This window comes from Nelumbo nucifera, chromosome 4, assembly GCF_055504915.1.
Source record: "Nelumbo nucifera cultivar China Antique chromosome 4, China Antique-T2T, whole genome shotgun sequence".
In the NCBI taxonomy this organism is placed as follows: Eukaryota; Viridiplantae; Streptophyta; class Magnoliopsida; order Proteales; family Nelumbonaceae; genus Nelumbo; species Nelumbo nucifera.
This window is the reverse complement of record NC_142652.1, coordinates 56,266,576-56,291,019: the sequence shown is the minus strand read 5'-3', so window position 1 is coordinate 56,291,019 and position 24,444 is coordinate 56,266,576. Positions and strand designations below refer to the sequence as shown.

The 24,444-nt window shown below is 34.9% G+C and overlaps 2 protein-coding genes across 35 annotated transcripts; one reads left to right on the top strand and one right to left on the bottom strand.

Annotated features, from left to right (window-relative positions):
- Window positions 1-1,077: 1,077 nt before the first annotated feature.
- Window positions 1,078-11,983, top strand: LOC104610151 (Pentatricopeptide repeat (PPR-like) superfamily protein). Of its 26 annotated transcripts, XR_016068708.1 has the most exons (10): window positions 1,084-1,242; window positions 1,441-1,508; window positions 3,590-5,866; window positions 7,330-7,371; window positions 7,860-10,213; window positions 10,645-10,758; window positions 10,995-11,088; window positions 11,322-11,361; window positions 11,654-11,690; window positions 11,792-11,983. XR_016068708.1 is itself a non-coding variant. In XM_019199892.2 (5 exons), the coding sequence occupies exon 3, from the start codon at window positions 3,785-3,787 to the stop codon at window positions 5,861-5,863; it is 2,079 nt and encodes a 692-aa protein (XP_019055437.1). In that variant the 5' UTR covers window positions 1,084-1,242; window positions 1,441-1,508; window positions 3,590-3,784; the 3' UTR covers window positions 5,864-5,866; window positions 7,330-7,371; window positions 11,792-11,983. The 26 variants fall into 26 exon arrangements, 4 of the variants coding, with proteins under 4 accessions (XP_088742750.1, XP_019055437.1, XP_019055436.1 ...); XR_016068705.1 differs by having other exon boundaries at window positions 10,995-11,361; XR_016068701.1 differs by having other exon boundaries at window positions 7,860-8,049; window positions 9,588-10,213; window positions 10,995-11,983.
- Window positions 11,984-17,031: 5,048 nt separating this feature from the next.
- LOC104610149 (pyruvate kinase, cytosolic isozyme-like) lies at window positions 17,032-23,107 on the bottom strand. Of its 9 annotated transcripts, none has more exons than XM_010276644.3 (4): window positions 22,716-23,107; window positions 21,571-21,853; window positions 18,403-18,864; window positions 17,032-18,128 (listed from the first exon to the last, which is right to left on the bottom strand). In XM_010276644.3, exons 2-4 carry the CDS (start codon window positions 21,832-21,834, stop codon window positions 17,316-17,318), a joined length of 1,539 nt encoding a protein of 512 aa, XP_010274946.1. In that variant the 5' UTR covers window positions 21,835-21,853; window positions 22,716-23,107; the 3' UTR covers window positions 17,032-17,315. The 9 variants fall into 9 exon arrangements, with proteins under 9 accessions (XP_010274946.1, XP_010274945.1, XP_088760478.1 ...); XM_010276643.3 differs by having other exon boundaries at window positions 22,720-23,107; XM_088904352.1 differs by having other exon boundaries at window positions 22,822-23,064.
- Between the last annotated feature and the right edge of the window lie 1,337 nt (window positions 23,108-24,444).

Genomic DNA, 24,444 nt, shown 5'->3' with positions numbered 1-24,444 from the left:
CCGCCAATTAAACATTACATAATGTCAAAAATACCATTCTCGTGTATTTTTTAGATCATTTTACGGAGTAAAAGCATCATCAAAGAATGTCGTTGTCGGAAAATTTGAATATGTTATTTGCTGCCCATGTGAGAATATCATCATGGGAGATGTTTGGTTACTCGAGAATGATCTCAAAAATACATGAGAAGGGTATTTTTGGCATTATGTAACATTTAGTTGACAAAATATTAATGGATGAACCCAAGTGTCTATTTTTTGAGAGTTCAAGGTACTCAAATGTTGCAATTGAAAGTTCAAGGTATCTATCTATCACTACCCCTAAAGTACAGGTTACCTATATGTAATTTATCCTATAAAATAAAAAAAGAATGCAAAGTATGATGGAGAGGGTAGAAGGAGATGAAGACATGGACAATTGCTTTTAAGGTATATAGAAATATAGAATAATTTTTTACTAATTTAATGTCTATTTATGTTTTATTTAAAAATAGTAAAAATTAATATAAAATTTGGCCACTCTCACAAAGGTGCAATTTGGATTGTAGTTAAACCAATTGGATAACCCATTAAAATATTGAGTTGGACATGAACCAATTCAACATGATTAATGAAAGTCAGTATAGGACTTTTTTTTATTTGAATTTCTCTTTAACAAAGCCCTAGTATAGTATGGGCCCCTAATATATATAATAGCCCAAATATATATATATATATATATATAATGAGACTGGATCGGACGCCTCACATCAAACTCATAAATACATTCCACCATATATTGGGAACATTTCCCGTACTTCTATGTTATTATTCATGGGAGATATTCTCATGATTAGATATGCATGTGAGGTCGGCGTGAGGCGTCCTATGTGAGGAACAAATACCAATTCTAATATAATATATATTTTATAATTTTAAATTATTTATTAATATATATATATATATATTAAAATTAATAAATATAATATAATCTTATTTGAATTTTAATCGGATTGAATTTATTCAAATCCAAACCCGATCCGATTATTAATCGATGTATATTACAAAATCCAAATCCTCGGATTTTCCGATATCATTGAAAAATCTTTCAGTTGAGAGAATGGCCATTCACGCTCTCTCCGACAAAAAAGCAAATGACAAAAAAAACCCAAATCTTTCTCTTTACCCGACTCCAACGGCCGTAGAACCACACACTCCGGCATCCCCTCCTCCAACGGCCGAAGTACCACACACTCCGTCGAGGTAAGTCATCACTGCTCATCGACAATATCTCTCTCCCTCCTTTCCTCCCTTATATTCCTTTTCTCTGCAGCTGTTGCCGCCGCTAAAACCACCGAACAGGGCAGCGGTGGTTTCTCTCTCTCACTCTCTCTCTTTATCCACCTTCGTCTTATCTCTCACTCTTTTTTGTTTTTCCCCTTCCTCTCCCATATTCTCTAGACCACCACTGTCGAGTGCAGACATATATAATCCCGTCCCTGCAACCATTAAGGGCAGCATCAATCAAGGTATGATCGATTATGTTTGTGTTATTGTATTCTTTACTCGTTCTTTATGTTGGGGTAGTCAAGACAATTATCGAGCATTATACGGTAAAGATGTTAGGAAGCTTTTCTGTAGTTGCCGTTCTGCAACAATAGTGTTTGGTGAAATGCCTTAGTTATTCGTTCATCTACGTGAAGAATATTCTTGTATCTCCATGAGTTTGATAGTATTAGCTCATGTTCTTCTCTTCTTTAACTTAACAAATGGTTAATCTCTTATTTTTGGACCCATTCAACTACAACTATTGTTCTGATGAGAATATAGAAGTTGTTTCTGACAATCTGCTCTAGCCTAAATGACAGATGCGTAATTCTATGGCTATACATTGTGGCAGCAAAAATGGGAGCCACATCGTATGTAGACTGCCCTACCCTTAATTTCTCACTTTTATGTATGAGCCTGTGAGGCATCTGATTTTACCCAAAGAAGGGAAAATGGCTAACCATGGGAAATATTTGTTGAACTTAGAATCATTCTTTGTTTCTCCATGGGTAGGTCCAATTTTGCACTGATAAGCAAACAAGCCATCCTAATTAACTGCCCAATAGGGCCATTAAGATTCAATTTGAATTTAATTTTGTGGAATTTACTTTTGTTGTCCTGCTTCATTAGACCATGATCCCATCCCCCTGTCTTATGGGTTGGGTTGTATCCAGATTTTCTTTCAATAAAACTCTCTTGATCTTATTACCAATGAAAAGAAAACATAAGTAGCATTTACAGGATTGCTGAAGATGGAATGTTTTGAAGCCTATAGAATAGGCTTTTGTTGTTTTGAAGCCTACAGAATAGAATGTTTGAAATTCATTTCCAGAGTTTGGAGAAATGAGGAACCAGAAGTAGCATTTACAGGGTTGCTGAAGATGGTGATAGGAAGCAATCAGTCCATACTATTTCTGTGCTGGAGATGTCTTCAAAGAGAGTTGTTACTATTGTTGAAGTTAGACCAAGCATGTGATCAGAGAGATTGAGAGAAGGAGACATGGTTCACTTTTCAAACTTCTCTTGGAACAAATTTGTAAATGTTCTTTCTTTCTGTCATTTGTAAACTTGAGTTATAAGGGGATTGGATCTTCACCAAATAGAAGTGAGGATGATTCCAGGAGCCTTAAATCTGATTCCTCCCTTGCTTCCCAAATTCCCCCACCCAAAGATACCTATAGTTTTTATTATATTTGGTCTTTGTAGTTAAACTTTTGTTGATGCTTGGATACAAGGCTATCCAGTCTGTAGTTTTTATGCCTTTTTTCTTTCTTTATTCATGTTTCCTTTATCTCTTCTATGTGAACTGAATGTCAAACTATTTATCCATTTCAAAAATAGCAATTATAAGTCAAAATTTGAATTTTTTATCAGGGATAAAATTGGAAATCTTGGTTAATTCTGACTCCAGCTTACAGATGAACTAAACAACATCAATTGGAGTCTGATTCTGATTCCTGTCTGAATCAAATAAGCAGGGGAACAGCCCATTCTGATTCCGGTTCTGATCCCATTCCGGCCACAAACCAAACAGACCCATAGTCTCATCAGATTGGATTTGGATGTACCCATCAGTTCCATGGGTTATGGTTGTATCCATGCTCATCACCTTCTTTGTACCTTTGGCGGCCCTCATAAACAGCCTGCATCTTCAATATAGCCAAACACCTGTGTAATTCATCAATAGAAGTGGTTAAAGCATATTAAAGAAGTAGACTCGAACCCAACTATATGGATTTATCTATTCTCTCCTCTCCTTTTGCTTTTCATATGCTGAAATTACGTTAAATAAATTGTTACTCATATGGTAATTAATCATTACTCTACTTTATTCTTTTCTTTTTTGCTTGTTCCAGAAAGGTATATGGTACAAAGAGGTTACAGAGATTTTAAATTATGTGCTTCAGATTCTGAAAATTATATGGACTTAGCTTGTCCAGATGAAGCAAAAATTACCTCTAATAGTTTTTTCTAACAAGGGAGCAACTCTAATACCTACCAATATTGTTCTTATACAGAGGAGTGACACTAATATCTTAGAGCTATGTTTTTGACTTTGCAGAGTGTGAGCAGCCATTGGGGATCCTAAATTGCCATTCTGTGGTTTGAGTTTTGAGGTTGGTTTCTAGTTCTTTTGAGCATTATCTGATTCTCGCACACACAGAAAACAGAACTGGGATTCCAATCCAATAAATAGTTGCATTTGGAGCTCTGTTGAACTGAAAGTAAGCAAACATAACAACCAAAGGTGCAAATCATGGAAGGTCTGTCGGCTTCATATCTCCTTGTTAATTCAATTCGTATTCCCACCACAATCCACTTAGAACCATCTCGAATTCTACGAAATAAGGCATCAACTTCAAGAACAACAAGAGATCTACCAATTCTACCTCAAACACAACCTAATCGACACAAAAACTCCTTCAAGATTCCTCCCAGAACACAGAAATTCACAGAGAAAGATGCATTTCCATCATCTTTACCACTCCATACCAAGAATCCACTTGCCATATACAAAGACATCCAGAGATTTGCCAGGGAAGGGAAGCTGAAGGAGGCCCTTACCATCTTGGACTACTTGGACAAACAAGGAATTCCAGTGAACCCAACCACATTTTCTTCACTTCTTGCTGCATGTGTTCGATCAAAGTCCCTCACTGAAGGCAGGCAAATACATGCTTTTATTCGGATAAATGGGCTGGAAAACAATGAATTCCTATGTACCAAGCTCGTCCACATGTATGCTTCTTGTGGCTCGATCGAAGAGGCGAAGAAAGTGTTTGATGATATTCCTTGTGGAAGTGTCTACCCGTGGAATGCTTTGCTTCGAGGTGGTGTTATTCGAGGTGGGCGACAGTATCGAGAAGTGCTGGAAACGTATTCGAGAATGCGAGATTTGGGGATTGAATTAAATGAGTATTCCTTTTCCTGCCTGATCAAAATCTTTGCAGGCTCATCTGCATTCATCCAAGGTATGAAGACCCATGCCCTTTTGATCAAGAATGGCTTTGCAGATGGATCTGTTGTCCTCCAAACTAGTTTGATTGATATGTACTTCAAATGTGGCAAGATTAAATTGGCCCGGCGAGTATTTGAAGAAGTTCTTGAAAGAGATGTTGTTGTCTGGGGTGCTATGATCGCTGGTTTTTCACACAATAGGCTTTACAGAGAGGCATTACAGTATTTGAGGCAGATGAGAAGACAAGGCATAAATCCAAACTCAGCTATTCTGACAATGATCCTTCCTGTTTTTGGAGAACTGTGGACCCGAAAACTGGGTCAAGAGATCCATGCATATGTGATCAAGACGAAGAATTACGCAAGACAGTTGTTCGTTCAGTCTGCATTGATTGACATGTACTGCAAATGCGGGGACATGAGTTCAGGAAGGAGGGTATTCTATGCCTCAACGGAGCGAAATGCTGTTTCTTGGACTGCCCTCATGTCAGGTTACATTTCAAATGGTAGTCTTGAGCAGGCTCTGAGATCAATTGTCTGGATGCAGCAAGAAGGGGTTAAGCCTGATGTTGTAACGATTGCAACTGTTCTTCCAGTTTGTGGAGAGATGAAGGCTCTTAAACAAGGAAAGGAGATTCATGGATATGTGGTGAAGAATGGATTTCTACCCAATGTGTCCATAGTTACCTCCTTAATGGTCATGTACTCTAAATGTGGTAACTTAGATTATTCTTGCAAGTTGTTCCATAGAATGGAGAGAAGGAATGTAATCTCATGGACAGCTATGATAGATTCATACTTGAACAACCAGTGCTTAGAAGAAGCAGTGGGAGTATTTCGGTTGATGCAACTTTCCAGGTACAGACCAGATTCTGTAGCTGTAGCAAGGATTTTAAGCATTTGTGGTGAATTGGGGGCCTTAAAGGTTGGGAAGGAGTTACATGGATATGTCTTGAAGAGGGATTTTGAATCCATTCCTTTCATTTGTGCAGAACTTATAAAGATGTATGGGAGATGTGGAAGAATTAACCATGCTAGGTTGGTTTTTAATGCAATCTTTACGAAGGGATCAATGACGTGGACTGCAATTATAGAAGCATATGGATATAACAATCAGTATCGAGATGCACTCAATCTCTTTAATAAAATGCAGTCAAATGGTTTCTCTCCGAACCGTTACACTTTTGATGTGCTTCTATCTATTTGTGCTAAAGCTGGATTTGTGGATGAGGCTTGCCAAATATTTAATTCCATGGTTCGAAGATACAACATTAAGCCATCAGAAGGAAATTTTTCCTGCCTAATTGGACTGCTTACACATCTGGGACGCATTGAAGAGGCTCAAAGATATATCCATATGAGATCATCCCTGATATAATTGGTAGGAAACACCTTATATATCATTTGACTAACCTGACATAATAAGCTTCTGTATCTCTTTCTTGTTTACATGTTCAAGAGCTCATGTATGAATTCTTTACAGCAACTTTATGTAAATTTGTACCATAAAAAGTTTCTTGTAAAATGGATTTTTCACCACTCTTTATTTATTAAAATGACTAGAGACTATAATATAATTCTGCACATATCCTGCTAACCTCTTGGCTTTGCTTCCATTTATCTATGTTGCCATGGAATTCGAATGTGGTCTTTGCTCTAATGCTTGTAGCTTTTCATGAGCTTTCCCTAATAAAAAATGATACTATAATGGAAACATACAAGGGCCAGGGCAGAGAGATCTTTTAGGTTTTTCAGGCCTACAAATTTAAATATATGCAGTTGTCATTAGAATGAAAGATTTTAAATTACATGTTGCTTCCATGGAAACATATAGGCAGTCCTCTTCTTTTTGTTATATTTCTAGAATGATCATTGTATATGTGTGATCCTTCATCATGGTTAAACTACATAAAATGATTGAATTTGAATGTTGTTTTGCTACTTAAGTTGTTATCATATAATTTTGTACCATCTTATCAAGAGAACGCTATTAACTTATTATTGTAAAACAAAGTTTTAGATCATATTGAGTCTCTATGGTTGACAAAAGCAAAGGAAAGCAATAAATGATAAAAGACTTTGTTTGGGCTATGGAAAACGAAAGAATCAAGCAGTGTTTGAGTGTTTGGTAGGAGTTGCGTAACCCAAAACACTTTTAAACCCTGAGGTATAAAGCCTACAATTGGGATTCTGTACTTTTGGGCTTTGAAAGCACAAATCCTGAAGCTTATCCAAACACAACCTAAATTATGGGCTCACGGCCAATGTCAATATATTCAAATAAGTCTCGCTTAATGGATTATATGGACCAGTAGATTAAAGGGGATTGAAAAGGCAACCAAGTAAGTGTATAATTTAAAGGTAACTTGTCAAAAAAAAGAATGATTTTAATTTCCCGTATCGATATTTACCCACAAAAAATTCCTGTATCAACAAAAGATGGTATATGAAATTCTAGCCCACTAAGGGGGTGTTTGGTAGCACTGAATTAACTTCTGAATGCTGAAAATGTTGCTTTTTCAGCAGTCAGTGATCATTCGGTTGCACCTCTGAACACCGAAAAACCTCAGAATAATGGTCAATCTACCTCCAAGTGCATTCGGAGGTAACGGATGAATTTTTGCTTCCAACCGTGCCCTTTTATAAATTTTAAAAACCCAAAATTGGCCTCACGTCTTAAAACCTGCCTTCTTAAACCCTAAACATTTTTTTTTTCTTTTCACCACCATTCTCTCGTGCACATTAGTGGTGACCAGTGGTTCTCATCAGTGACTAGGCTCGAAAAAGAGGTGGCAGCAACTCCACCTTCACCGGTAGTTGACTTCTTGCTTTTTTCCATTGCAGATCAGTCAAGGAGATACTCCCATCTATCTTCCTCCAGAAAAGGTGTGTCTCCCTCTCTCATTATACGTTTAATATTGTTTTTTTGAATTTCTTCTTATGTGTTTTCAAAATTTGCCCCTTTTTACTAGTTAATTTGGAAGGGAATTACAAATTTACAACTCATTAAATCAATCTCCAAAATCTGTATATCAACTTTGTCAATTCTGGAGATAGATTTGATCTCTATAGATGTTCCCTCTCATTAGTGTATACTATCTCAAAATAGTTTCTGGTTACTAATATGGATGTCTGAAATACACCTGTTTCAACTCTTGAATTGCCAAGTAGTCAATTAGAATTTTCTTTCCTTTTTATATTTTTGAAATGTTACCCCTAATTTTGAATCAAGTGTTTGCCTTATTTTCTAAATGATTACTTTCTAATTTTTAGAAAGTGCTAGTTGTGATTACCAAGTGATTGTCTTACGTAAAGTAAACACTAGCTTCAGATTTGAATTATTGTCTTAGGGTGGTTCTCATTTGTTTTCTTAGGATGGGGTAAATGTTCAGAAGTCCAGCCATTGCTCCTCCAATCTCTATGCTATTGGTCAACTAATGCCATGATGATAATTTGAATAGCATCATCCTATTGCCTAGAAAAGTATGAACGATTTCAATCAGCACATTGCCTTGTTGTGTGCCTTGGTGCTGGGATTAGCATCTTCGTTGAATAGAGAGACAGGTGCCTAAAACCTTCGCTTACAAAGAAAGAAAAAGAAATGAGAAAATTAACTTCTGTTAATTCTTTCAAAAATTAAATTTCTCTCACTTAGTTGCTTCTTGAGTAATGAGTGTTTCTTGTATTTTGATTTGGGAATATGGTTCAGTTTTCTTTTCTAAACAAAACAAAAAAAAAGTTTTCAAGAAACTATTTTCTCTTGTCATTGTATTTCTTGTGATTTGCTTCTTAGTGGTAAGTGCTGGCTTGCTGCTGGTTTAGTTTTGGGAATTACAATCATCCCATATCCAATCCAAGTTCCACCTAACTTATTGCTGTAAATTAAGGTGGTTGGCAGCTCATCTTTGCTGTCCCGTAACCTCCTCTTGGCCACATTTTCTGCTGTAAATTACAGCAATATTGCAGTCCTTAGAACACCCCTCACACCTTCTATTTTTGGTTGCAAAATGCCTCAGGTGGAAGCCCAAAAACTGCCCCTCTAGCTGCTGTAAATTAGAGAAGAGAACCTCAATTTCAGCCCCCACTTCACACCATCTACTGTTGTAAATTACAGCAGTTCTCACATCCATCTCAGCCCAACTTGCCCCTCTATTTGGGCAGCAATTAATAGCCCATGGTTAGGCCAATCTCTGCCCAGCACACTCCCATTTTTGGACTGTAAGTAGTTGTGCCCATGGCAACAACCTTGTTTCCTGCTGCAAACACCAGCAGTAGACTAGCCACATTGCACCCCATCTCATCGCCTCATTTGATTTTGATTTACTAATCACAGCATGAATCACCCTTAAGTCCACCTCATTTAACCTCTCTTTATTATTGTAAATCATAGCATAACCAGCCCCATTCCAACCTAAATTTAAATCTTAGGATGCCTCCCAATTTCAACCTTACAAACCATCCTAGTTAAGCCTATAAAACAACCCAACTTCAATCCTAGAAGCCAATCCAATTCAGCCTTAAGATCCATCATTTTCTTTAGAAGTTTTAGACCCCCTACAAGGAAACTATATAACAGATTATATAAATTATATATATATAGATTGTATAATAGATTAGTATATAACAGATTATATAATTTATAGACAGATTTATAAAAAAATGACATTCAATGCTACTTGTGTTGAGTGCTATATATTACCTTATGTTTATGCAATCCATATATATATTTGGGTGGTGTGTGGTTATTGGCGAGAGTCCAGCACGTGGTGCATTGTGATTTTGATACACTTGCTCTGTTCTTTCAATGCATGTCCTCTCTTTCATTCCTTTCTCCCCTCTTTCATTCCTTTCTCTCCTTGGTCTGCTCCTATTGACATGGCTCCCATGTGCAAGTGATGCCTGTGCGAATCTGTCACTTCTTCCTGTGGTTTGTGCTCTCATGAGGAGGCGAGGAGAAGCTTGCTGAGCAAGCTAGTCTTCATTACCTGAGAAAGCTTGAGCAAGCTTCCATTTTCCTGTTTTTCCACTGCCTCGCTTTCTTCTCATAGTCTCTTTTCTCTTTTCTCTCTCTCTCTCTCTCTCTCGATGTGGTGAAACCCCAGCATATGGTCAGTGGTGCATCTGACCCATCAATCATGGTAGTGTATGGCCAGTGGAGGCTGATGATGGAGTGGCTGGTACCCCTTGCAGCGACATGAGCAAACCTTGATAGCTAGATAAAGAGTAGTTTCTTTCTGAAGTTTCAATTTCGATGGTGAGTTCTCTAGAAAAACAGAAGTTTCTTCTGGTCTTGCTTTTTTTTTTTCTCTCTCTCTCTTGCTAAGGGTTGGGTTTTTTCTGTTTGAGGGAGGAGTTTCCTCTTCTGCTTCTGTCAGGTATTCTTTTTCCATGAATTTTGGAGTTTAAGTGGCTTTAGTTATCTCATTGTTCCTTCTGAAAGCATCCATCTACAAAAAGACAGGGCTTCATGGGTCTCCGAGAAGACAGGGTTTCTTCTCTTTGATTAACCACAGGTTTGCAGTTCTCCGGTAGTTTTTCTCCCTATATCTTCTTTTCTCCACTTTTTCTTTTCTTTTTTGGCATACTTTCTTTTTCTCTCTCTTCCAGCTTGGGGTCTTCAACTAGCCATATGAATGAAATCGAACATTCCAAGCCCTTGTCCAGAGTGTCAACATTGGACGGTCGATGGCCTGAAGAAGCTTCAATGGATCCTTTCTCTTCCATTAAGGTTATCGTTAGTTCTTATAAATTTTGATACAATCTCCTTTGTTTTCATTGTAATTTAACACCTGATTTCTTTATAGTTCAACTATTTTCTCTTTTAAGTGTTTCTTAGAAACCTGGATTACAATTTGTATAAACTTTTGACAAATTTGTTTTTTTGGCAATTGGAGTATATAACTTGAAAACAAACGGGAGATTAGGTGTGATGGTATTGGGGTTGTTCTCATGGGAATGATTTGTGCGATAATTTTTTGCTCTTATGAATTAGTGGATTTGCGGTGTTTGTGGATTAACAAAGTTTTGTGCCTTCTATTATAGGTTTCTTTGAGATTCCTTGATGGAGGTTTTTTCTGTAGGTTCTTTTTTAGGATTTTTCTTGGGTTTCTTCTGCTTTTCTTTTTTTATTTGATTTTCTATATTTCCATGATGGTATAGGTTAAAAAATTTGGCCATAAGAGTGAGATTTTGATTGGTCACAAGAGAAGAAATACAAGCAAGCTCTGGATTCTTTAAGGAGAATGCTTAATAAACATAGAACTTTCCTACAAGGTAAATATACACATGCATAAATTTAAACAAAACTCAGCATGTTTTAAATATGTTTCTTATATCTACTCGCTACCCACTCTTTTTTTACAAAAAAAAAAAAGATTCTTTTTTTGCTACATATTTTTAAAAACACGGTTGGTTTGATCAAGATTGATTTTGTATAACTGGTTTATGGTTGTAGTGTTTATTCTTCATCTTCATGAAGCCTTCTTCAAGTTTGCATTTATTCTTTTCAGGTTTATTCAGTTTTTCATTCTCTACTCTCCCTTTTTCCAATGGTAAAGAAAGGAGAAGGAAGAGACCCCTTAATGCACCAAAGGATCAAAACAGGCAAGAAACTGAGCTCAAAGACATATCGTCAACAAGCTAAAACCATATGCAGTAATGGATTACATTGTGTTCAAAGGAAGACCATACACAGTTTGATTTTTCAAAACATTCTTAATATTTGTGGCTCGTTATAGATACGGAGTAATAGGTTTTGGCTATATTCTTGACGATTTTTCTTTTATTTTTTTAGTTTATTGTCCTGAAATGAAGTTTTGATTTCTTTGGGTTCTTAGGTTTTTCACTTCCAAACCAGTACGACCAGCTATTGGTCAGGTAAATGTGCTTCCCAGTTCCTTCATAGCTTCCTCCTTTGGTAGGGTTTGTTTTATTATTTCCTAGTTTTCTTCGTTGGTAGGAGAGAGGAAGTGTAGCGGAGTGGAAATGGAGCTTCATTTCTCGAATGTTTTGAGGAAGTGTAGCAAAGTGGAAATGAAGCTTCATTTCTTGAATGTTTTGCTTGGTTTTGTGTTGTTCATTTGATTAGGGGATTGGGTTTTGTTTTTCTATTTATTTCGTGTTCTATTATATTATTTGGTTTGTTGTTTTCCTCTTTGATTTGTAACAGGTTTTGTGAACTATTCTTTTTTGGCATGTTTCACAAGGTTGGAGTTAAATAACAACATCATATTTCTGCCATTTTAATTAATAAATTACTTTTGAAGTTGTTATTTTTCTATGTATGGTTTTCATTCTTCTTTTGCAGGTTAGTTGTCTGGCAAGAGATTCTCTGGTTAGGAGATTTGGGGTGTGATGGGCATTTAGGTTTTGGGGAGGGCTACCCCTGTTTCTGGCTATATTTTTAACTTACTAACTAGGATATCATATAATTCCATTTGTAACTATGTTATCATACATTTTATGAATTTTTCTGTTAAGCAATTTTCTTGAAATTCTAGCAGATTGTGCAATTGAAGTGGATTATTAATTTCTTCTTTTTTATTTGAGATTCATATAAATTATACATTTCAAATAATAAATTATTAATTTCTTCTTTTTTATTTTTAGATTCAATATTCACATTTTAACAATATGATTCAAATAAACCATCTAAACCATCTTTCCCAATCCTAAGATCTAATATTGTAGCTAAGCAATAAAGCGGAAAAATGTTCTCTCAATATTTTTTAATTTATTTTCCATTATTTCAATAATACTTTTAAAATGTGAATTTCTTCTATATTTTGCAAAACATTCACTAATTATAAATAATTGATTAACTAAAATACAATTAGTTGGGTAATCAACACCCAAAAATTCATTAGTTGCATCATAAAAATTTTGTGAAAAATATTTGATACAAATTGTCATTTCCTAGTCTTCCTCAAGAATAATATCATGTGGCATTTTTTTCATTATAAAAATTAGTAAGAATTTGTTTGTAAGAAATACAACTTTCTAACATAGAATAGATAAAATTTCATCTATGTTGAACATCTAATACAAAATGTTTATATTTTAAACCATAATTTTGACATAAATATTTAAATTCTTGTTTTCTTGCTCCAAAACTTTTAATATATATAATACAACTTCTAATTTTAGAAGTATGATGAGAAATAATATTTAAATCATCCTAAATACAAATTTAAGACGTGACATGCACATTTAATATGAAATAATTTACCATTTAAATATGGTTTTAATTGAGATTTTAATATATTTATTGTTGAATCATTATTACTAGCATTATCAAAACTAATAGAAAAAACATTTATTTTCAATAACTTGAGTACGTAAAGTATTTAAAATATTTGCAACAATAGTTGGGCCATTCAAGCCTAGTAAAACTTAAAATTCTATTTTGTAAAAGCCAATTTTCATCAATAAAATGATCGGTAACACAAATATAAAGTATGTTAAATTTAGATGTCCAAACATCAGAAATAATTGCAACTAGAATTAAGATTTGATAAAATAGAAATTAAATTAGTTATATTAATAAAAAAATTTAAAGCATATGTTCTAGTAGTATTTTAGAAAAATTTTTAATTTGTGGATTTATATAATTATGTAAAAATCTTTCAAGTTTAATATCTTCAACTAATAAAAATGGTTGTTCAGCATGTATAATATACTTTGCTAACTCTTGCCTCATTTTTCCTTGAGAATATTTAAAAGTACCAAAAACTCTATGCCCAAATTTGTGTTTGTAATGTTTCTTTCCCTTGTCTTTTTTTGCATGCGAGAGAAAATGTCTGTGCAAGTGGCCAGTACTACCCTTGCTACAATAGTTAAAGTAATTCTTACATTTTTGGCAAACAACTCTTTTTTCCTTTCCCTCAACCTCCTCTATTCTAAATATTTTTCAAATCGGGCTACTCAACTTAGTGTCCTTCTCTTCTTTCCCCTAGTAATAGTACTAAGGGTGGGAATTCCAGCAATATCAATAGTATCCATATCAGTGCTAACACTATCATGTTATGATTGAACATCGACATCGTCAACATTGAACATGTTGAGGAATTGGATTCCAAAGGAGCCAACCTTTTTTTTTAATTCTAAAAAATAAAAATTAATTTAATTACACTTACATAGATTGTCGGTTTGAAATCTCAACTTGATTTCAACGGTTAAAGCCTCCAAGCCTCCCAAATTGCTAGCTTGAGAAAGTATGAGACTGTATGAAAGGCTAAGAGAGTATGATAATTGGTGTGATGAGAATGGTGGAGGATAAGGCTATTTATAGGAATTGAAAATAATTTAATTGCCTAAAATACCCTAAAAACTAACTATTTTTAGTTGTTGTGATGGGTATTTTGGTCATTATAAAATCATTTATCACTTTACCCAAATACCCCACAAATAGTTGTTTTATAGTTGTTGGAGAGGCATTGTTGTCATTTTTCTCCTCCCCCCCCCCCTCCCCCTAAAAAGAAGTTGAAACTAGTCATTAGGATCCTGGGTGGGTTGTGTCACATGTTGGGCCATGCCGGCATGCATAGTCGTGTCGTTCCATGGTGGCCCATGGACTTGGAACCAAAACATGGGTCACAGGCGACACAACTTGATTTACACCTCTATCGAAAACAAACAAGACACCATCAAAGGAAATAGTAGAAGTGAGATACACATTGCCATGATGTGAAACATTAACATTAGTGACATTAGGTAAATGCAAGAATTGAAATACTGATGCACTACATCTGATATGGGGTGTATCATATCGATATGATTATAATCGATACTAGATATACTATGACTAGAGGTGTATCCTACTAGTCATGCATATCAAGCCAATACAAGTGTGTATCAATCTATATCACATTGTACTGATACATATCGATACACCATGCATCCACGCCTTTCTACAAAAAAAAGTGGGGCGATTCAAACCCAAGTCACCTAGTGCACAATTCACCTAAGACTTAAATCGCCCTTTAAACCACTAAACCAACTTGCTTCTTATGTTAATAAGTGAAATAAAACATCTTTTATTAAATATAATATCAATATGTGATCCAAATAAATAATACATATTTATGTGTACAATTTCAACTAAAAATTAAAAAGAATAATATTCAAAATTATTATTTTATAAACTAATGAAAACAAATAATCTATTAAATCCACATTAAAATCAAAAGATGATTTTCATCTCAAGAAATTTATACAAATAAAATATTAATAATAGAATAATTATTTTAGTACTTAAAATTGATATATATATATATATATATATATATATATATATATATATATATATATATACATATACATATTAACTATTTACAAAAATAAAAAATGTTTATGAAATATTTGAGAATATAATCTATAGATCTACTAATCAACATTTATATCAAAAAATGATTTTTAATTTTAGAAAAACTATGGAAAGAAAAGTATTAATTATGGAATAATTATTTTAGTAATTACTAGTCGATATTGTAATTTACATTTGAGAATTTATTATTTTGGTAACTTTTTTGTTAATGTAAAAAAGTATAAATAGTAAAATAGAAAATAATTTATATAATAATTAAAATATAATATGTGCATAAGTTAAGTGTCTTGGACTTTTGATTAATAATGCATTATCAATAAAATGGTATAATACCTATGCATACCACTATATTAATTATTTTTCCATATACACCATTAAAATATACATTGCTTATGTATTTATACATTATTTGTAGCTATTCGACTTTAAATTTAGCATTATTGGTGTATTTATAGAATTTGTATGTATTTCCCTAGCATATCAAAGCATTTCTGTATTTTTCGTTCATGTCCATGCGTTTCCAAAGTGTATTTGTATTTGAGTTGTCTGATACTATAACTAATACTAATAATTTGATCATGGAGTAAGTGTACAAATTTATTAATAGGAAGAGAAATGCAATGAAGATACAAAGACTTAGTAGATACAATGTGTCAGAAGAAGCACCACTGAGTATCCATTGTACAAAAGAAATAGAAGACATCTTAGCAGAGAGATTCACAGTGGCATTATCTGATGACTCTTTGCTAAGAAGAGATATCAGCTAATTCACGTTTGAGATCAGCTAGCGAAGATCAGCCACAGGGGAAGTCTGAGTGGCAGAAGATGGCATGGTCATTGTAAATGAAGCAACCTTATCAATTCCAATAGAGCATTCGGGTGGTTCCGCATGATTAGTCCTGTTAGATTTGGACTGTGATCTGTGACCACCAAGTCTAGGTATGTGGGTGGATAGCCTATGAGTTCGAAACATTTCTCTTTGGTATGGCCAAGGTGCTTTCAACATTGAGAATTGTGGCATCAAGACTGGACAAAACTCTCAGAGAAATCGTAAGTTGATGGAACTCCTCTTGAGCAAACAACAAATAAATCTTGTTGAGGCTTGAAATAGGATCCGATTATTCAGATCTAATAATGCTAAAATGGATTGTATTGAATGAGTCTCCCAGTTCCATGAGAAACTGGTGGATCTTTTCTTTCTCACGTTCATCCGAGAAGTATAGTGATCGAAGCAAATTTGTTCCAAAGATAAGCTATCACAGACAAATCTCCTTGTTTTTTCCAAAAGACACACTCAGAAAACTAGCATTAATCAAAGAACCTCATTACAGATGATAGTTTGGTTGTTCTCGTTTTCTACTATTATGAGCAGCCCTATTCATTTCTCCATGACAAATCTCCTTGTTAGAACAAGGCAAGGTCACGCTTATGAATGCGTGGAATATCGCTTTGCTCAAACCTAATTGAAGATCCATGAAACAATTAAATTACACATTTGATCCGAATACTCTCATCGGATCAGATCTAGATCTAATCTCCATGGTGGAGTTTACGCGCAATGAACTCGAATTTTGCTCCTTTGCCATTGTTTGGGGCAAATGTAACCATCTCATCAGCCACGTGGCCTAACTCTAAATTTTTCAATTTTATTATTACTTTATGAATATATAATTATTAATTTATTTATACTTTATTATTACTATTATTATTTAATAATTTATATCTTACTATTTTTCATTAATTTATGAATATTTTATTATATCTTATTAATTTATTAATTTTATATTTTAAAATTAATTTACTATTATTTAATAATTAATGTTAATATTTATTATTAATTCCATTATATTATATTATATTAATATTTTATATTTTTTGTAAATAATTTATTGAATTTAATAATATTTTATCATTTTATAAATTAATATTAGAGTTAGAGGGTTTTGTCATTCTTTATTATATACTCATTCTTCTCCATTTGGAAGGAGTACAAATACATTGTAAAGCGTAAAACCTTGTATTTTGTATTAGAAAATTTAGAATCGGCCTATTCCAAGAAACCAAGGCCGACAGGAAAAAAGGGCCTCCAATGTTTGATCCCAGTTATTTGGGTCTTGGATGGGATGGACCGGACCCGATATGGACCCGACCTATGACATTTTCTGCAGAAAGTGAGTGCACTCATACACAATTATTCTTAAATATGATTATATGCATGCGAATTTCTACCAATTCAGCACCCATCTGGGAAAAACTGCATTTCAACTCCAAATTTTGAAAATACTGAGAGCCTGGGTTCTCAAAGCAACGCAAAGTAGAAACATCATCAGAATTCAGAAAAGGGAAACAAAGGAAGCCATAGAACCAACAACTTCCTGTAGCTCAGTATGGTCAGGATGGATTCTAAGTTTCTAACTACATAACAAACATGACATCAGAAGCAGCAGGACAGATCTCCCCACAAATGACAAATCTAGGAAAGCATGGAGCGTCTTTAGTTTTCATTTCACTTCACAGTGCAGATCTTTATGACAGAGGCTCCCCCTATACGATGTAGTGCTACAATTGCATCACCTACCTTGCAAAGCCCCTTTTGTGTTGCCGACTTGAGGGCAGCTTCCAGGATCACCTCCGTGGATTCCGCATCCGTGGCCTTAGCTGATCCTTCAGCAAGATGTGGAATCAGGCCCCTGTAGACAAGGCTGTGCCTGGCCGGGCTCTCATCGCTGCAGATCCAGTCAAATGAATCTGTTGTTAGAACTGGAACCACCACAGAGAGGATAGGAACTGCAGGCCTGTACTTTGCTATTAACCTTGCTGTAGTCCCACCACGCGTCAATACAACAATAAGGGTTGTCCTGGCTTTGTTTGCTGCTCGCACTGCTGAGGAGGCAAGACTCTCCAGTGGGCTCATTGGTAGAGGGGCTGACCTGATCATTTGCTTGAAGATAGCACCATAATCAAGAGAGGACTCTGCCTCAATGCAGATCCTCGCCATGATCTTCACAGCAAGCTCTGGGAACGCTCCTGCTGCACTCTCACCACTAAGCATTACACAATCAGTGCCATCCAGGACTGCATTGGCAACATCAGTGGCCTCAGCACGGGTAGGGCGAGGATACTTGATCATGGATTCAAGCATCTGGGTGGCAGTCACCACAGGCTTGCCCACTAGGTTGCACTTGTAGATCATCATCTTCTGAGCAAGGAAAATCTTCTCCACAGGAATTTCCATCCCAAGATCACCACGAGCAACCATGAAGGAATCTGTCTCGCGCAGGATCTCATCAAAGTTGATCACTCCCTCCTGATTCTCAACCTTCAAAATTCCACAACTAAAACAAGTCAATTGGATGACCAAGAAGGGTCAGGACTTGTATATTAAAAAAATTGCAATAGGAAAAAAGAAGTATGCATGGAGGATTCTTAAGTACTCCATTCAGGTCTATCATAGACTTTCACAGGGACTACAATCTAACTCTTGATGGTTGTTTTAGATTATTCCTTCTTGTATATGAAATGTAAGGGTAACCTAAATTTTCCTTTTTTCCAATCAAAACAGAACAGGTATGCATTAAAGAATTGAGAAAGACCTTAGACATCAACTTTATGTGCTTGGCATGCGGTCCAAGAACTTTTCGAACGTTAACAAGATCCGAGCCCTTGCGCACAAATGAGAGAGCAATCATATCTATCTTGTTTGGCACACCCCATTTCAATATGTCTTCCTTATCCTTGTCTGTAAGTGTGGGGAGATCCACTACAACACCAGGTAGATTGACATTCTTTCTCTCACCTAACATAGCAGTGTTCCCACAGCAGCATCTCACGGTTCCTGAAGCAGGGTCACAAGACAAGACATTAAGGGTGATGGTTCCATCCGAACAGAGGATGGTGTTGCCAGGCTTCAAATCCACAGCAAGCTTTTTATAACTCATAGAGATCATTTCTGTGTCCCCCTTGACTGTGTAGTCCGTGGTGATCGTAATTTCCTGCCCTTTCTTAAGTTGAATAGGCTTCCCATCCTTCAGGAAGCCAGTTCGAATCTCAGGTCCCTGAAAATGTGAACAAAGTGCAGGTAAAGTGCAGCACAAAAGATCTGAACAGTTTAACTGAAATTCTTACTAGACAGGTTATTGTATGAATTAGACCATATTATTGCTGAGTAAGCCATTTTCAAACTCAACAGCCTGGAAAAGTAAACCTATGGTAGAAATCCATAACAATATTTTGACTTCAACTAATGGGAAACTGAAATCAGTAAGTGATAAAGGTCACTATTCTCTTTAAACATCCACTTGGAAAAAAAAGGAACGAGATGAATAAGAAAAATCACTTACTGATACACCTAGACATGATTATTCTATTATTTGGGCTAAGAAATGGACTGATCTAGGAGCATTAGAGTACCACATAAGCACCAATGCGTCCACATCTGGTTATTTGTCAATACTCCATCAAGTGTTTTATTTTTGGTCTTTGAATCTATTTATTTTCTCTTGCACTTGTGTTACATCTACTAGATTGAGATAGTGGCATTGAAGTCTGAAGTCTTAAATGTTACTCTTTATGAGTCAACTAGCTATTGTAATCTCTCTAAACTCTAAGCTCTATTTATATCGAGGAAAAAGTGGAGGTCTTTTGCTAGTTTTTTCTTTGTGAAGCTTTTAGTTTTCCCTTTTGAGTTTTGAGTTACCAAGTGATTCTCTGACTAGAGATGTTGATTGATTCCATCTCTCTTCCCTGTTGAGTGATTTCCTAGACTACCCTTTCACCTATTGCTGATTCAGGTTGTACCCCAGCTTGCATCAAATTGGTATCAGAGTTTGAGCAGGTGCATCATGCACTGATTTCCTATTGTTCTAAGACTTTCTGTTGTCCAAAACTTGAGGTATATTAAGTCCAGTGTTAATTGGATTTTCTCCATTAATATAAAACAAGCTGTATACAACTGGAAAGGCTCTTATCAGGAATGCTTATCTTACACACCCTTATGCTGTGTTTAGTATGATAGAAAATGAGAGAAACAGAAAGTTGAAGGAACGTTGTTCAGGAATTCAACACAATTTGCAATATTTCCCTCAACTTTCTGTTTCTCTCTTATTTCTATCAAACCAAACATACCCTTAGAGTGTGGAGTCCTTTACAAATCAAATTCACATTAATAGCAAGTATCACTGTAGTCTATAAGAAACCAAAAGTTTTTTAAGGACAACTATCAGAACTTTCACCAATATAACAAAAATTTCCACATAAGAAAATTCATACATTAGTGGCAAATACTCCTTTAAATCTACCAGTTTCAACTTTCAAGCATCACAACATGGAAAAAAACAGCTAGTTAAAAAGCAAATCTCTCTGGCATAAGAAATATGATAAGGAACGTCTATCTAGGTCAACTTACCAGCTAAATTGCTCTATCTTCACAAACTCCCTGTTCTTGGGAACTTGGAAACAGTTGTACAAAAGAAAATGAAACAAACACCAAAAATACAGTAACATAACAACAGCATAACCAATATCTTTCATCTAGAAGTATACAAAAGTGGATTTATCTTATGATTTCAGCCAAATTTATGAACTGAATAGAAGTATACAAAAGTGAGACATAAATCATAAATTTGGCTGAAATCATAAGATAAATCCACAGTATGAACATGCTATTGTACATGAAACCTTCAGGCAGAAAACCAGGTTATTACTAAGGGGATGTTTGGAACCGTGGCCATTTTTCAAAAAAACAGTGCCACGTCGGATCCAAATAGGTGTTTCAACAAACGCCCATATATATATATATATATATATATATATATATGAATGTTTGGTAGGCATTTATTGAAAAACCTTGCAGGCTTATAGAAATCACCTCTCTTCAACTATTGAAAAACAGTTGAGGTTCAATAAAGAACAGTTTGTATTAGATTCTAACCTTCCACTAGTTGCCCCAAAAGCAACATCACATGTGTTTAATGCATATTCTTTCTCAAAAAGATAATCCATGAAACCTTGCAGGCTTATAGAAATCACCTCTCTTCAACTATGAAGAAAAAGAAGGTAGCTTACTCAGCCCTTTAACGCAAGGAAACACAATGCAACATGGTTGAGTTATAGGTTTTCTTCTGAAGCTGTTCTATATATGTAATAAAGAAACCAAAGAAAAGATATCTGGAAAGCATAAATATCCCACTTCCTTGCTGGTTTTTCAAAAAAAAGCCAGTGATTTTTGAAATCGGTGATTTTTCAAAAATCAAATCATTGAATTTTATTATTTGTGATCATTTATGCCATGTAAGCCGATTTTTGAGAAATGGGCTGTTTGGTACTTATTCTCAAGGGCCGATTATTTATGCATTGAAGTTATTATCTCATGCCACACGGATGCCATGTCATCCTCAAAAAATCTGAATTAGTTGGAAATCAGGGAATAGGGCCAATTTAAGAATCGATTTTTGGCAGATTCCCCGAAAATCACAAAAATCGACCAATCAAACAGAATTTTCAACGCCAATTGCTCTAGCACTGACGTGGCTCCAACATGGCAGTGATTTTCAGGAAATCGGGCATGATGCCAAACGTAAAATGAAGCAGAGGTAAGCTACATTTTTGCATTCAACCATTAGATCTTTTACTCAAACCTTCCTCTGAAAATTTTAAATCCGAGGAATTAAAAACTATTTATCAGTAAAGCTCAATTTAAATCAGAGCATGCAATATATTTCATTCCAACCAAATTAAATCTGAAAAAGCAATAAATTAAAAACCTTGGTATCAAGCATGACAGCACACAAGATTTGAGTGTTGTGCATGGCTATCCTGAGATTGTTTAGGGTCTCTTGATGATACTCATGCGTGCCATGCGAGAAATTGAACCTCGCAACGTTCATTCCCGCTCTCAGCAGCTTCTCAAGCATAGGCACAGATCGAGACGCCGGACCAAGAGTGCAGACTATTTTCGTCTTCGGGATCCGGCCATCGTTCGGGATTTCCTTCAATTTCAAGAGACCCTCAATGTCGACGTTAGACATCGCTCAAAGTTTCAAAAATCTGTAAAAAGGAAAGATAAGTTAGAGCTTGCAAGATTCTGAAATAAGAAAAATGGAAAGCTTTTCTACAATCAAGTTAGATTTGAAGCGCTTTTTTTTCTGCAGGGAATAAACAGAGCTAAAATTACAAATATTTCTGTAACTCAGATATTGAAATGTCCAAAGGAAAAGACAGAAACAAAAATTTCAAATCCTTGATTACAGAAATAGATTTCGATTGAAACGAAGAACATTAAATGTTCACGAGCCTTGGAAAATCCAGTGGAACCTCAAAGAACATGGTGCCAACTTGAAATTCAGCAGAAGCTAAGACAAAAACCAAATGCTGAGATCTCAAAAGAAAAGGGGGAACAAAAACAGAAGCATACCTTATAAACAGGTGATGGACAGAAACTACTAGAAATGATGAAAATCAGAGAGTGAAGACGAGCAAACAATTAAGAAACGTTTGAAAAAACAAAAGAAAGGGAAAAAAATAAAAACGGTACCAAACCTTACAGATTTCACAGGAAAGACATGAACTATACGTAAAGTGGAAGACCCTAAACCCACGGAAAAATCAGTATATAAAGCGAAGAAAGCCAGAAAAGATACAAGATAAGAGCAGAAGCGATCATTTGCATTGCATGCACCAAAGATTCGTTCCTAATCTTGCAGAATCCAAAGAGGGTAACTAAGCATCTCCTAAATCCTAATAGACTGTAAAGAAAAACAAACAAAACTAGCTAAAACACAACAAATGAAAGAATTACAGTCGTTAGAGAATGATCAAACTACAGCTTCATCAGATAAAAAAAATTACGACTACTCAAATCTATCCATCCAGGAAACGAAAACAAACAAGCTTTAAGCAGCGTACTTACTCACCTCTCTGCTGACTGAAACTGAAGAAGAAGACTGTGGGGGAAGGAAAATGGATATAATAAATAAAAGATTGAAGAGGACACTACTCGGCTGTTTTGTGCGTACAGATGTGTGATATTCAGACAGCCAAATCTTTTGGGCTCGACATCATCCTCGATTGATGCTCGGAGAAAGAGACAGCTGGGCACCGTCATCGTCAACGATGATCCGTACAGATAAAAACCCCAAGAATATAATGCTATCGGACCACTTTTCCGAGTGAAACCATGTGCCCACGACCATGGGTCCTTCGCTTCGCCCAGAGATTTCCTTTTCCTTTTCCCAGCGCACCGGCGCTTCCAGAGCACCAGTGGAGAGTTCAATATTTAATTATTATTTTATAACATGTGTTGCTTACTGCATGTAATTCGTTAAATTAAATAGCGAAATTTGTTATTTTAATTATTTTATTTTATTATTGGGAAAATTTCCCAAACTTTCGCTACCTGGTATTAATTACTACCCAAACTAGTATTTGAAACTTTCATCAAACGTTCTTTAACAATCATCCAAATATTAACAATAAAAATAAACAGTCTCAATTTTTTAATTTTTTTATTTAAAAAAATTGGGATCATATTTCAGTAGATTCAGAATAAGAGAATTATTAATAACATTTGGACGGTTGATAAAGAAATTAAATGATGTTTAAAAAGTATTTTATTTTTTTAAATATTATTAATGATTATTTAACGGACTGATTAACAATAGATATTAAATTGATATATTTTGAAAATTTAAATATTAAATTGTCATATTCTAAAATTTGAGGCCAAAATAGCACTAAGCTCAAAGTATAACATACTGATCGAAAAAAAAATTTACTATTTTATAAACTATACTGTTTAGAAAACTGCATCGGTGGATCGGCCCGGTTTACTTATTACATATGTGTAAGAAAATGTAAATTTGAATCATCAATACGCCATATTAATTATATTAAAAGTTCTGAAATATATTATATATAATATGTATATAACTTATAGTATATTTATGTATATGCCATATCATTATTGTTAACCTTCAATTCAACCCTAGTTAAACCTCTAACCCTCCCTTGTCCAAATTCTATGCTCAATCCGATTCTTTGAACATTGTTTCTCATCCTAACAAAAATCTCCTATGACATTTTGAAAAAAAAAATGTTAATAGTAATAAAATATTAAAATTTCTAAAATACTCTTATTATTGTTAAAATAATTTCATCCATAATTTAAAATTTGTAAATAATATCATATACATATATATATAATTTTTACACCTTTGCAATTATTCAAATTTAAAAAAAAAAAAAGGAAAAGATAAACAAAGAGGGTGGTGGCCAAGTGAAGCAATGGTTAACAATTTTTTGTAAAATTCCAAATTAGAAAAGGGAGGGGGGTTTGAAAACAATGGTTGAGTAAGATTGAAGTGAAATATAAAGAGAATCTGTGGAGTTTTTTTGGTAGATGTACATCTCAATAAAATTAGTTAAAGGTAAATCTGATAATTAAAAAAAAGAATAATGTATATTATCTGTTTGAGTTATGGTTGAGTTGGCCAAAGACATTATGTGGCGGCCATCTTCTCTCTTTAGCCATGTCGGTACCACGCATGACAGATAATCATGACCAAGAATGAGTGTCCTGCATGGACGAGAAAATTAACTCCATTGGGGAATAGGCGACATCCCGAAGACCTTGGCGGACA